This window comes from Triturus cristatus, chromosome 11 (genome assembly GCF_964204655.1).
Source record: "Triturus cristatus chromosome 11, aTriCri1.1, whole genome shotgun sequence".
NCBI classification, from domain to species: Eukaryota; Metazoa; Chordata; class Amphibia; order Caudata; family Salamandridae; genus Triturus; species Triturus cristatus.
Window position 1 is genome coordinate 412,955,501 of NC_140594.1, and position 12,621 is coordinate 412,968,121.

Below are 12,621 nucleotides of genomic sequence, written 5' to 3' on the forward strand. Positions count from 1 at the left end.
ATAATTAGGTTTGGGGTAAAGGTTATATACGATATTAGATTTAGGATTAGGATAACAGCATAAATGTTAGAGTTAATGTCAAAAATACTGTTAGTTTGTAAGAAGGAAGGTGAAATCCTACTTTCCATCAAGAAGGGTACGTTCACAATTGTTATAACAGTGCAAGTAATAATGTATACATTTTCCGCAATAAAATGTTTTTCGGATACAGTACTCCGTAATTGAATTTCTTAAAAAATAATAATAAAAAAAAATAATTAAAAAAAAAACACAATAATCTGTTTCATCACTTTGCACTTACACACTCCTCAGGCATTCATATGGAAGAGGGCCTCCCATACCAGTGGGGACTTGCATTTTACAGCAGCACGTCGGTCTGTAGGTTTACCCATGTACGTGGAGCACTTACCATCCAAGGTCGGTTTTGTTGTGCTATCGAATAGAGGCATGTCTGTTAGATTCATGGACACCCTCTGAAAAGAAGGAAAACAAAATGTGATCAGAGTGGAATGCTGAGCAAAGGTGCATCACAACACAGACACTGTGCAAGACGTGGGCGTGACACGAGACATAGGCGACCGAGGAACGTGTTTTTTTGAGGGAAGTTTCTTTTGTGCTGTCTGTGCTATAACTGTTCTGCAACAGGTAAGCTTGCACTCCTGCTCTCTGTGCTACACCTGCACCCCATGCGACGCAACTTGCACTGCTGTGGCTCCAGCTCTTTCCAGTTTATTTCTTGGGAGAAGGAAGGCCGCACTACTTCCTCTTCCATGGGAGGGGAGGAGTGCCGCCCTCCTCCCCACACTGCTGCAGAAAGCTAGAAAAATAAAATAATAATAAAAAGATCGTTATTTTATTTTTCAGGCTGTCGAACTGAGAGGGCAGGGCGGCGCCAGTGCATCATTGCTGCTGATTGGCAGCAATGACGAGTGGCCCCTTCAGTGTGAACTGCGCATGCCGGTTTGGCCGGCTACTTTGCTATGGCCAAACTGACATGCGCAGTTCAAACTCTCCAACCTGGCTGTGGCAGGCACAGGCCTTCAGTGCTCTCATCCGGTTTCAGCCAATCCAGACGCTTCTGTCATGCAGCATGAGAGTAGTGTCTGCATTGGATGGGGAGCTGAGGGACCTTTGCTTGACGAGTCTGGAGCCGGAGAACACTGAAGACATGCTGCAAACAAACTTTTTCTTCATTTTTGAATGTAAATTTTTATTTGTAATTATTATTCTTTTTTTAATATATAGATGTCGAGGTTTTCAAGCTACACAATTCATTGGAAGAGCCAGGCCAGAGGTTAAGCTCTAAGACACAAAGCAAGAGCCAAGCCACAAAAAAATGATCATGTAATTCCTGAAATCCTTTTTTTGTAAATCACAGAAAATATGAAAGATTTGATAATCAAATTGATAACTAACCGAAAACACCATAAAAATGTAAAACATTTTTAAGAAAAGATATTAAAAAATAATCTTTATTCTAACTAAACTTTGATTGACAAATTGTTGTAGAGCCCTTTTATTAATGTAGATATTTCAACATGTGAAAATGTATTTTAAGCATGGCTTCCTACTACTAACAATGTCACAAGCCTTGGTGAACAGGTGTTCACGAAGTGCATGTGAAAAATACTCCAAAAACGGACACTCAGTTGTCCAGCTGTTCTGACTTCCGCAGGTCTGGCTTGCATTTGAAGAAATCTAGTAAATAAATATTCATCATCTGGTACAGAGACTCTTTACCTTTTGACTTCTGTGCCTATTCAACCCCCACCCACCCAGTGAATCACTGCTGAAAGTCGGAAACCCATACTAGAGCAATTATTAGAATTAGAATTTGAACCTCAAAGCAACACACAAAAATACAAAAAGTATATATGAAACAAAAAAACAGCCTATAAGATAGAAAATATTGGATTTATTTCAAAAACAAAAATAGAAATTTTTATGGGAAGCTTGGAGCTTTCCACAATTTGGTGTTATTTCTGAAAGGTAAAACAATATGTAGGCTCAAGCACATCACTGATTTTTTTGCGCCAAGAGTTTGATCACTTTGGTTGGCGCACAAGAGTACTTCAATTGAGGCCACTGGCCATCATATCAGGTTCTGTTTCCTGTACTGCTCCCACGAACCCAGCAAGGGAAAACAACTTAATTTTAAGCCTTCAGGCTCATGCTCCTTCACACTTACAGAACATTTTAAAATTTTCATTTTTACATTGTTTTTATTATTTAAGTACACTTCATTAATCTGCTAAAACTATTTATTTGCTAAAAGCTGTCTCAAACCTCCTGGCTAGCCTTCGTGGACTCCCTGGGTCCATAGACCATAGACCCTAGACCCTAAAGAAACCGGGTTTGCACCAGTTAAGATGTCACGCACCAGGGTTTGCACTACAGCAAGAGTTTGTCCTCTTTATGGATCAAATGTCTTTATTGGACAAAACAGCTGCAACGAAAAACCTTATACTACTCCCCATCCCCAAAAACCGGAGGGTCACATCATACGCATCGATGGCTGGCACTACTCAATCATGAATAAGTCAGGAGGATACCAACATTCTATGATGGAGTCACCAACATCTGTCAGATGCAGAAGGCTCAAATATTTGGGACAGGTCAATTTCCGGAACTTCGCTGAGGGGAAAGCTATGTATGGGCGCCAAAGGTCTCTGTAGGAGTTTCTCAGAGCAGTGAGGACTAGGGTAAGGTTTTCCATCCCCAACACTTGCAATAACCTATGGAGCCACCCAAGGAGCGTCAGAATTTTTTCTGTATCCCAATGACTGAGGATATTCTGGGAGCCCGCTCTCAGCGCTAAACCAATCTGTCGTGCCTTGCGTAATTTGAGTGGAAATGTAAGCGCAACAGAGGCTAAGACAATGTATGCAGGGAAGGGAGGTAACAGAGTGTCAAGGTGGATAGCAATATCGTTCAGGATCCCATCCCAATACAGTTGGAGTTTGGGGCATTCCCACAGCAGGTGTATGAGTGTTCCCGGGGACCCACAGTGTCTCCAGCAGTCAGTGCTGCGCGAAGGGTTGCCCGGATGCAGTCGCACTGGCATGAGATACCAATACATAGCGATTTTTCTAGCCGTCTCGGCGCTGGCCATGTTACGTGCTGTGTAGCGTGCCCTGTAGAATATCTCCTCCCGTAGTCGTTAGCTGCCATCCCAGTTCCCGCTCCCAGCATTTCTGCCCTGGGGACTTAAAGTCACCGGTGTAGCCTGCTGCATAAGGCTGTATAGGTCAGTAATGAGACACTTTTCTGTGGTTTTGGTGATCAACCACCTTTCAAATGTAGTAAGAGGCCGCTGTGCTTCCGGGCACACTGTGGGATGCATCACCTGCAGGTATCACAGCCGCTCTGTCCCTGGGAGACGGCAATCTGCTTGGAGTTTCTCAAAGGGGAAGGGATCCTTGGCATCGGATAAGTGGTCAACAGAGTGACAACCAGCGCTCTGCCAGACCTGAAAAGCAGCCTTGTCAAGGCCCGGCATGAAGTCCCCATCTCCGGTGTGAGCGGGGAGGGAAAGGACGTCAGACCCTTATAAGTTGGCAACTCGGTCCAACACATGCAGGATGGATTTAGTGAAGGAGGACAAATAAAGCCCCTATACTCTCTGCGGGCGAGGCAAAAAGGGAACTTTTCATAGAGAAGTACCCACTACTCTCCTACCATGAATAGCCAAGGTTTCTCGGATTCCTCTCTGGACCATTCAACAATATATTGCAGCTGTGCTGCTGGGTAGCACTGCATAAGGTTGAGGATTCCCAGACACCCTCTACTGGGTGGCGAAAGCTCAGCTCTCTGCTCATACAAGGCAACCACTATGCCCAAACAAAATGATTCATTTCTCCCTGCAAGGCTTGTATCATGCTGACTGGGGGGCTTGAGTGGGAGCACCTGGAAGCGGATTCTCAGGAGAACCGTCATCTTTTGCGCTGCTACTTGGCAAAGCCAGGAGAACCGGTATAACTTCCATTCTGCCAGGTCTATTAATTGGTCTACAGAGGTGTTGGTAGTTAATATTCACTGTCTCCAGAACAATCGGGCTAATTGGATACCTAAGGAGGGGATAGAGGTGGATTGCCATTAAATCGAGCAGTGTCAGGCCAGGAGAGCCTCCATCTCTCTTGCAAATCAATGTACTGTTCCCAGAGGCGGATGACCTCTTGCTGCAGTTGCTCGATCTCCTCATGGCTAGATTGGTGTTCTTCCAGCATGGACACCCTATCTCCCTCCTCCCGACGGGTCTCTTTCAGCTCTTGGGATAGGTCCTTATTAACAGTTTAAAGGCCCCTCCATAGGGAAGCAAACAGGGTCTCCAGGAGGGCGTGGTTAACTGGGCCCTCATTGTTGTCGCTGTCAGTATGGTGCTACGTGCAGGCATGAGGACATTTATCTCCTATCTGGCTCCCAGTTGGTTTGGTCAGCATCTCTTTTAGGGACTGGTCTTAGCCCGGGTGGTAGCTATGGCTATCCCTGGGTTTGCATTGCCCGTCCGGTTGGGAGACCGCAGAAGCCACCTTCTCATGAGTCCCAGGGGTGGGCAAGGGGATCCCCACAGCCTGGTATCCAAGCACATGTGTGCGGAGCTTCCAAGGTCCACTGGGCCTGCCTCCACTTCACCCCAGTGCCGTCTGTTGCTGCGCCACCAGAGCAGGCTCTCAGTATGCTATCGGCCCTGCCATGATCTCCTCCACGCAGCTGCTATCATCTTGTCTGTCACAGTCAGCCACAACACGATGTGCTACTGCTATGGGTCTTCGCAGTGTCTGCCGGCCGGGAGGGTATGGGCTGCAGCAGGTTGCGCCACTGAGGGTCTCTGCAGCACTGGGGAAAGCCCCACCTCGTTCACTGCTCCCCAGCAGACAAGGATACCTTGCACTACAGTGTGCCAGAGGAGAAGGCGCTCCACTGAGCTCCCGGACTCATGGTGTATGCATGCCACTGCCTGGTGCCGGTGATCCAGAGAGGAGGCAGCTCAGTAGGCCGAGCATTCGGTCACAGGCCACGCTCGATTCGGAGCGGGCCTCCAAATTGCCAAATCGGTGCATCGCTCAGCTATGCAGTGTCCCTCACGCTCACCTCGTCCTCCGGCGGGGCAGCAGCTGTACAGGGTGTTCCCCCAAGGCCATCTTCCAGGACTGCTGCACCCCAGTAGCCAGCCAACATGTAGGGGCGAGGGGGAACGTTTGGGGGATGAAAGCAGCCAGGCCCAACCTCCAAGGTATGTTGGAGGGCGTTCAAGGCTGCTCCAGGCTCCCTGCAGCTGAAATGGGTCTAAAGTACCACACCAGGGCCGTATGCGGCTCTCCCAGTGGTCGCTGGTCGTGCTCCACGCTCCTCTGACAGCCCCCACTCAAAGCAGCCACACTTCACTCCAAGAGGACGCACCACCACCTCACTGCTGCGCTCTCTCTGTGGCCTTGTGGTGGCCGCCAGCCTGGAGAGCACAGGTGGACCCCAGTTGCTTTACTATGCCACCCCCAGGGATCAACCAACACGTGTAAGCACTGAGTGCGGGGCAAGCCCAGGCTCCTCTGTAATGCTAGGGTCTCATGGGCTGCTCCAGGCTTCCCACGGTGGAGAGATGTCCACAATGCCCCTCCAAGGCTGTGCCATGCACCCCCTTTGGTCTCCACCATCTTGGTCACCCCCTTTGTCCTCTTTATGATCAGAGGTAGGTTCACGTTTGTGCCGGATGACAAATGTCTTCCTTACTGTCAGACTCACCATGATTCAGGCATACTGGATTTAGAATACCTCCTAGAAGGCAAGTAAATTTGCTCAGAGCTCCTCCTCAAAGTATATATAATAATGAAGCCTTGAGCACTTGCAGGGTGTCCAAGCCCGGACATTGAACATAACCTGTGAAAGGGGTGGGAGGGAGGGGGGTTTATAACCCAGGCTGATCCACAAGTGCATTTTCCCCACAAGCGGAACCATGCTTGCCTTATCTACGCATATGTGTAGTTAAGGCAGTGATGCTGGAATGGGCGAGCACAGGAAGAGTAAGGATCATGCGGTCTGGTAAGTGGGGGTGGGTTTTGGGAGGTAGTTTTTAACGGGTGGGGTCGTTTTTAGGGCGGGGGTTGGGGTAGTGTTTAGGGCTCAGGGGTTTGGGTAGTTTAAAGGGCTCGAGGGGGTCGGGTAATATAAAGGGCTCGAGGGGGTCGGTAGTATAAAGGGCTCGAGGGGGTCGGGTAGTTTAAAGGTCTCAGGGGAAGGGGGCTGGGGTGTAATCTTTACCACACATCCCTTTAGCAGTCATGCCTTTACCACGAAATTGCATGATAAAGGCATGCGTGGTAAAGGCATCCGTTATTTAGACGCATTCGTTGTTGGGGCACTGTTGTAGAGGCACGCGTGGTTTAGCCATTAGTGCCTCTGTCATACAACCATGCAGAGGAGCATGCAAGGGCCAACATTTGTGCAGTGGCTTAGTAAGGGGGGGGGGGGGTCTGCGGCTGACCCCCCGCTCTTACCTGCGACTGTCGCGGGGCAGCCTCCGCAGGAATCCCCGAAAACCTCGCTCCGCTCTTTCATACGGCCGCCGTGGGGCGGCAAACACAGGGGCCGCCAAAGGTTTAGCTGCGCCACTATATTAATGGGCATGGCAACGGACGGGGAAGCACTGGAGTAGTGTGTGTTAGCTGTGCATTTACCCATAACGGGGCCAACAGGATGGTTTTTGCACCTACAGTGACGCTGCCCATGCAGCAGCAGGGACTAAAGCCAAACCGCGTTAAAGGCCAGACCAGCACTGGCTACTACCTGGGAGCGTTAAAATTAGCTTCCACTCTGAAAGTTATCTGGAAATGGGCAGAACGAGTCACACAAAGTTGAAATAGTGTCAAATGGACCAAAAATACTAAAACTTTGGTGCACTGTAGCTATCTAGGCGTAGCAACATCTCAATTTGTGAAAAGTTTGTGATCTAGTTGGACACAGCTATCAAATGGTCCGATTTCATTAGGAGTGTCCTTTGCTAAACTCAGGGCACAGTAATGTAATTTGATGGATTCTTATACCCGATCAGATACACGTATTATATAGTCTAAGTCCCATTAGGAAGAGAACGCTATGAAATAAAATTCCCCAAACCCACCTACGACGTGCACCCTTCTCCCAATCCAGAAATAAACATCTGGCAGTGGCACAAAGTGTCCTGCAAGGTCACAATGGAAAGTTGGCCACCTGTACACCCATTCATAAGCCGAGATTGTTGATGGAACTGGGACAGCACGTTATAGCAGTACCTGTGAATCATCACTTCATAAAACAAACAAAATAGATGGATGGCCTCTCGGGAAGGCTGCAGGTTATTTTAACCCCCTTCGAACAGGTTCTTTGAGGTATAACTCTTTAGCTCTGCCTCAAAGACTGTGCATTCATTCCTCCCATCGCTGCTTCAAGGAGTGCTCTTGTGCAGGTTTTAGGCTGTGTGCGCGCCATAGGGTATCTTCCATGGTTATAAGGGGGGCACCACCATGGCAGCCTCCGAGTACAGGCGTCTCCTGCGGGTTGGGTGAGGGGAACACAACGATTGGTGCCAATTGTAAGAATTTAAGTTTCACGCACACGGGGCCTGGGTGGCAGGAGCACTTTGAGACCTTTAAAATGTAGGTAGCCCAGCTGATCCCCCTCTGAGCCCCACAGCCCACCTATGTGGCCCTACTCCCCTGAATTCAGATCTTCTGTTTTGACCGGTGACAGAGTAGCTGGATCGGGGGACAGTGGGGAATGGTAAACAGGACCGTCAGCTCTGTTGGGGCCCGGAATGGCATCATTTAAGTCAATACCTGTAGAGGGGCATCTGGGGGGGGCAAGAGGGCGAGACCGGGGAGCACCGGGGGCAAAATTATCAACCTGTTCAGATTTTTAATTGTAGACAAAGGATTGAGTGGAACGAGAGACCGGCCAGGTCACTTACCCGGCTTGGGTAGAGAGGTCGCTGGGGAGAGTAGTTGTGGCCTTGGGGCCTGGACACTGGACTTTCACGCAGAGGCACTAGAGGGCAAGAGGTTAAGGTCTTAGACTTTCAAGCTGCAAGTTAAGGTTTCAGGTGCTTGTGTCAATATGGTCTTTGTCGGTTCTAATGTCTGGTCCATTGGAAAGAGTTGCTATGCTCAAGAAATAAAAGTTTAAAGTGATCATTTCATGCATGGCAGTTTATGAAATCATGGCGCTGCTATAAAGCGAAATTCAGTGATCACAATTAGAAGCACATAAGTATACTGGTGTTGTGTTTGATTGTGCAATGTAGGCAAGGTTGCTATTTGATTCCAATGTCAAATTTTGCTCAGTGCACGTTGCTTTCGAGGGTATGTTGAAAGGGGTTGCGGCTTCAAGATGCCACCAAGATCGGTCATATGGAAGGCAAAGGACACACAACTGATGGACGGAATGCAGACTAAATCAAAGCATTCACCCCCAGTCAAGAGATCTGGGTTAAATCCATCATTCCACTGCTCACCATGCCACCCCAGTTTAGACCTGGCCATATGCAAATCAGTCTTGACCCTGTGCCTCATGGGAACAGTCCAGCCCGAACTGCCAAGCCAGGTACTCCCTGGACCGGAAACAAGCATCCTAGGACCGGTTTTGGGGTTTCACCTCTCTTCAGCCAGGATAGCTTAATTCCAGTGGCACAGTGAGCCGAGGACCCACGTCTGGGCATACCCGGCGCACTTAGGGCGAGAAAGCAAAGGTCACACAATTGATGGACTAAATCAAATCAAAGCATTCACCCTCAGTCAAGAGATCTGGGTTAAATCCATCATTGCATATGGCCATGTCTGAACTGGGGTGGCGGAGTGAGCTAAAGAATGATGGATTAAACCCAGATCAGTTGACTGGAGGGGGGGGGGGGGGGGGGGGGGGGAGTGCTTGCAATGTTCAACACTCCGTCCATCATCCCCTTTGGATATGGAAGGCAAGCCGGCTGGATGCAGACATGGCATTGGCTATGGTGATATTGGATTCCATCAAGGAATTCTCGACTCTTGCATCCCACACCCCCCAACCAGATCCCAGCCTGCAGTCCCAGAGTAACCCCCTTTGCAGATAGTGCCAGAGGAACGCACAAGAAGGCCGGGCACCCAACTAGGGTGGCTTTTCCTCAGGTTCCTAAACGCGCATGGAAGGCCACACATGCGTGGTTGTGGGGGGTGGAGGTCAGTAAGGACTCCAAAAGGCATCTCCCCTGAGAGTGAGCAGCCGCGGCTTGGCTAATACTTCTTGGCAGAGGTGATCACAATAGAAGGCGACTTGGCACGCCCATGACAGTAAGGAAAAAAAATGTGCATCGATTTGGACGATGAGCTAGTAACTAGCTTAGCACAGGTTTTGCCATGGTTGTCAAAACGAATGGTTGCAACGCAGGCAGGTACTGAAGATATCTTAGCAAAGGCGAAGGTGCTTGGCGGAGAGGCCTCTGACAAGCAATCAACCCTCCCCAGACTCACAACAGCAGGAGAACTAGATAGTCAGCCTGGTACACCGCAGCAGCCCCCCCCCCCCTACCACAGACAAAATCGCTGCTCCTACAAATGCCCCCTTGCCTTTAGCCTTACCTGCAGCAGGGATTTCAAAAGGAAAGCAAAGGTAAGGATTACACCTCTCTCAAATTGCATGACCAGGTGCTGGCTGCTAAGGACCAGTTGGGGGTTACACTTAACTGATGAATTTAAGATTACGATCAAGAACGGGGTAAATGCAGACCTCTTCGAACTCACCTCACCATCGTGAAGTTGGTAACATAAGATCTGAAAGAGCTCCAAGAATGCTCTCTAGGACAGAAGAAGCCAAGGTTAGGGGGGGGGGGGGGGTGAAATCACCCGTGCTGGCTCCATGGTTCTTCCAAATGAGTACAATTGTGGTTGCATAAGAGGAGTCTGGGGGTATGTGCTGGAAGAATATGATAAAGCCTTCTGTTTGAAGAGTGTGTCCAATCAGGATGGGTTTTGGAATCAAAGAACCAATTATTGCCTCCATTATATGATGTTGCAGAAAAGTGAGTGTCCAGGGCACCAGTCCTTTCAGAGTGCAACGGGAAGAATTTATATTGATTAGATTTTTTTTTTTTTTTTATGTTTTAAAAAAAGAACAGCCTGCTGGGTTTTAAACAAAAAGGTCATGCACCAGACCCCCAGGTCCATGCAAATTCAAGCATAATTATTCCATCTATGGGACTTTAGGCCATCCAGAATTCATATTTAAAACAAAAACACACTTAAAAAGAAGTCCGAAATAGTCTGGGGTATTTCCATTGGTGAACGCCCCTATCAAGTATCTCTACTGGCTTTGACCCCTTGGCTAGACTCCTAATCCAGATCTGATGCAGCTCGCCAGCTTTATTGTGGTTTCCGCGATGGTTTCAGGAATCTGGCCTCAGGGATACAAGGACCTAGGTTCTGCAAAATACTTCAGAATAGCGCAGAAAAAGAAGGTGGGACTGGGGAGAGTTGCGGGACCTTTTCATATCTCTCCTTTCAATGATTTATTCTGTTTAACACCAGGATTGGTTCCCAAAAATGACAGGTTGGAGTTCAGGCTTAAAAGCAAACTATCTGACCCCACCTGGGGTTTTGGGGGTCAGTCACTGAAGCCTTCGACCCAGCACTTTGCTCAATAAGATGCACTCTTCTGGATGACGCGCTTGTCAAATTGAGAGACCAGGGTAAGGGCACCTTCAAGGCCAAAGTACACGTGGAGTCATCTTCCGCTTACTCCGCTTCACCCGGATGATTTTCCTTATTGGGTTTTCAATTTGAAGGAGCTTTTTTTTTTATAATAAACGTATGCCAATAGATTGTTCAGTGTCCTGCGCCTACTTTGAAAATGTCATCACTTTACTCAAATGGGTCTTCTCTCTTGCTTCTGGTGCCAAACTGTTATTCACTACCGTGACAATTTCTTGTTTTGGGGTCTGGAAGATGTGATGGTTCACTATTGTCCTTCAACAGGCTCATGGGTAGTTTCATTGGTCCAATGGCTAAGGGTGAGGTGGGGGGGCAGGGGAAGGGGAGAACACAGGGTCCCGCCATACCCCTGGGTTTACTGAGGAATGAAATGGACTCAGTAAATGGGGAATGTAGGTTGCAGCAAGAAAAAGTAAAGGCCTTCAGGGAATCACTGAGAACCAGTTCGTGGGCATGTAAAACCATGTTGCACTTGCTTTAAGTTATGGTGGGACAGCTTACTTGTCTTATGGATTATCCAGATGGGCTGCACCTTTTTAAGTTCCATTGCACATAATATGTCCAGGTTTAAAGAGAAGCATCACAGAACACTGTAATCAGAATTAAAGCAGGACATGATACTTGGTCGTCATTCCTGGTCGGTTTTAATAGTTCTAGTGCCTGGCCAGGTCCAGCACAGTAGATTCAAAAATTTGGTCTGTTCACGTAGGCAGCGCATAGTGCACCTTTGGTGTGAAGTTAGGTTCTAAATGGAATTTCCAGCCTTGGCTGCAGTAATGGCTTGGTGAGGAATGTTACTTTTCTTGAATTGCTCCCCATTCTGGTGGCGCTGCACATCTGGACGGACCAGTTCAGGAACCAATCCCTTACCTGCTGGTCAGACAGCAGGTCAGTGGTTGAATCCATTGACTTCCAACATGCAAAGCACAAGATGGTATTGAAGCCGCTTAAGGAGCTAGTGCTGGTGTGTTTGAAGAATAACCCCTTGTTCAGGGGTAAACACGTGCCCGGTATTTTGGATAACGCAGCTGATGCCTTCTACCATTTCATGTTGCAGGACTTCCGCTGTTTCCATCGAGTGGCGGAAGAGCAGCCCACTCCCTTTCCGGAGCTTCTATGGAATCTAGGTGCTCAGCCCTAGCAGACCTAGTTACTGCCAGCTTAGAGGGCATACAAAAGGGTTTGTCAGTACTAACTTAATAACAATAAACATCACATACAAGTACATCATTTCTCCTTTGATAGTTGGCTGGGCTTCCTGCAGCACATGCAGGTAGAAGCAAAGTCTGCAGCATGCGCTAGGACCACAACTCAGAATTGGTCATTTTCTCTAAACCTGCAAATGCATGTGCCCTTTCTCTTACAGAAGGCTTTAAAAGGCTGGATAAGCAGAATCCCAAAGACCTTGGAAGCCGAGGAGGGTTCTAGAGGTCCTTCCTGCGGTGTGCAGGTCTAAATAGGATACTCTACTTTTGGGCAGCATCCTTTGCTCTTGCTTTTTACATGGTATTTAGGGTCTTAGAGCTGGTGGCAACAAAAAAACACACAAAAAAAAAAAATACCCATGGGGGATTGCTGCCTGTGCGCATATCTTGGCTTGAAGGGGGGAAAAAGGGGGGGGGGGGGGTCCTAGTGATTACTTTACCCCACTCGAAAGCTAACCGGTCAGGAAAAGAACAGGTGATCCATAGGCAAGCAGGTGAGACCCAGGTTGTTGTGTAACCACACGTAGTGATTTGTCATATGCAGTTCAACACCACTTCTACCTCACTATCCACAGCACAGGCATCCCGCTGTTTAGCAAAGTGATAACCTTGACCCTTCAGGTCGTGGGGTAAAACATTTTTAAAAAAAAATTAAAAAAAGGACTATTGCACCTATTCATTTGTTCCGGATAGGTGCTGCCAATTGA

General features: G+C 48.2%; 1 protein-coding gene across 3 annotated transcripts in view; it reads right to left on the bottom strand.

Moving 5' to 3' along the window:
- The window catches only part of LOC146784338 (uncharacterized), a 62,091-nt gene that overhangs the window by 16,361 nt on the left and 33,109 nt on the right, over positions 1-12,621 (bottom strand). For 2 of the 3 annotated variants that reach the window (XM_085636101.1, XM_085636103.1), the window contains exon 2: positions 410-473. In XM_085636101.1, coding sequence (XP_085492227.1) covers positions 410-473 — 64 coding nt within the window. Of the gene's footprint in view, positions 1-301; positions 474-12,621 lie in introns of all 3 variants that reach the window. The other variant, XM_085636102.1, reaches the window with a different exon arrangement.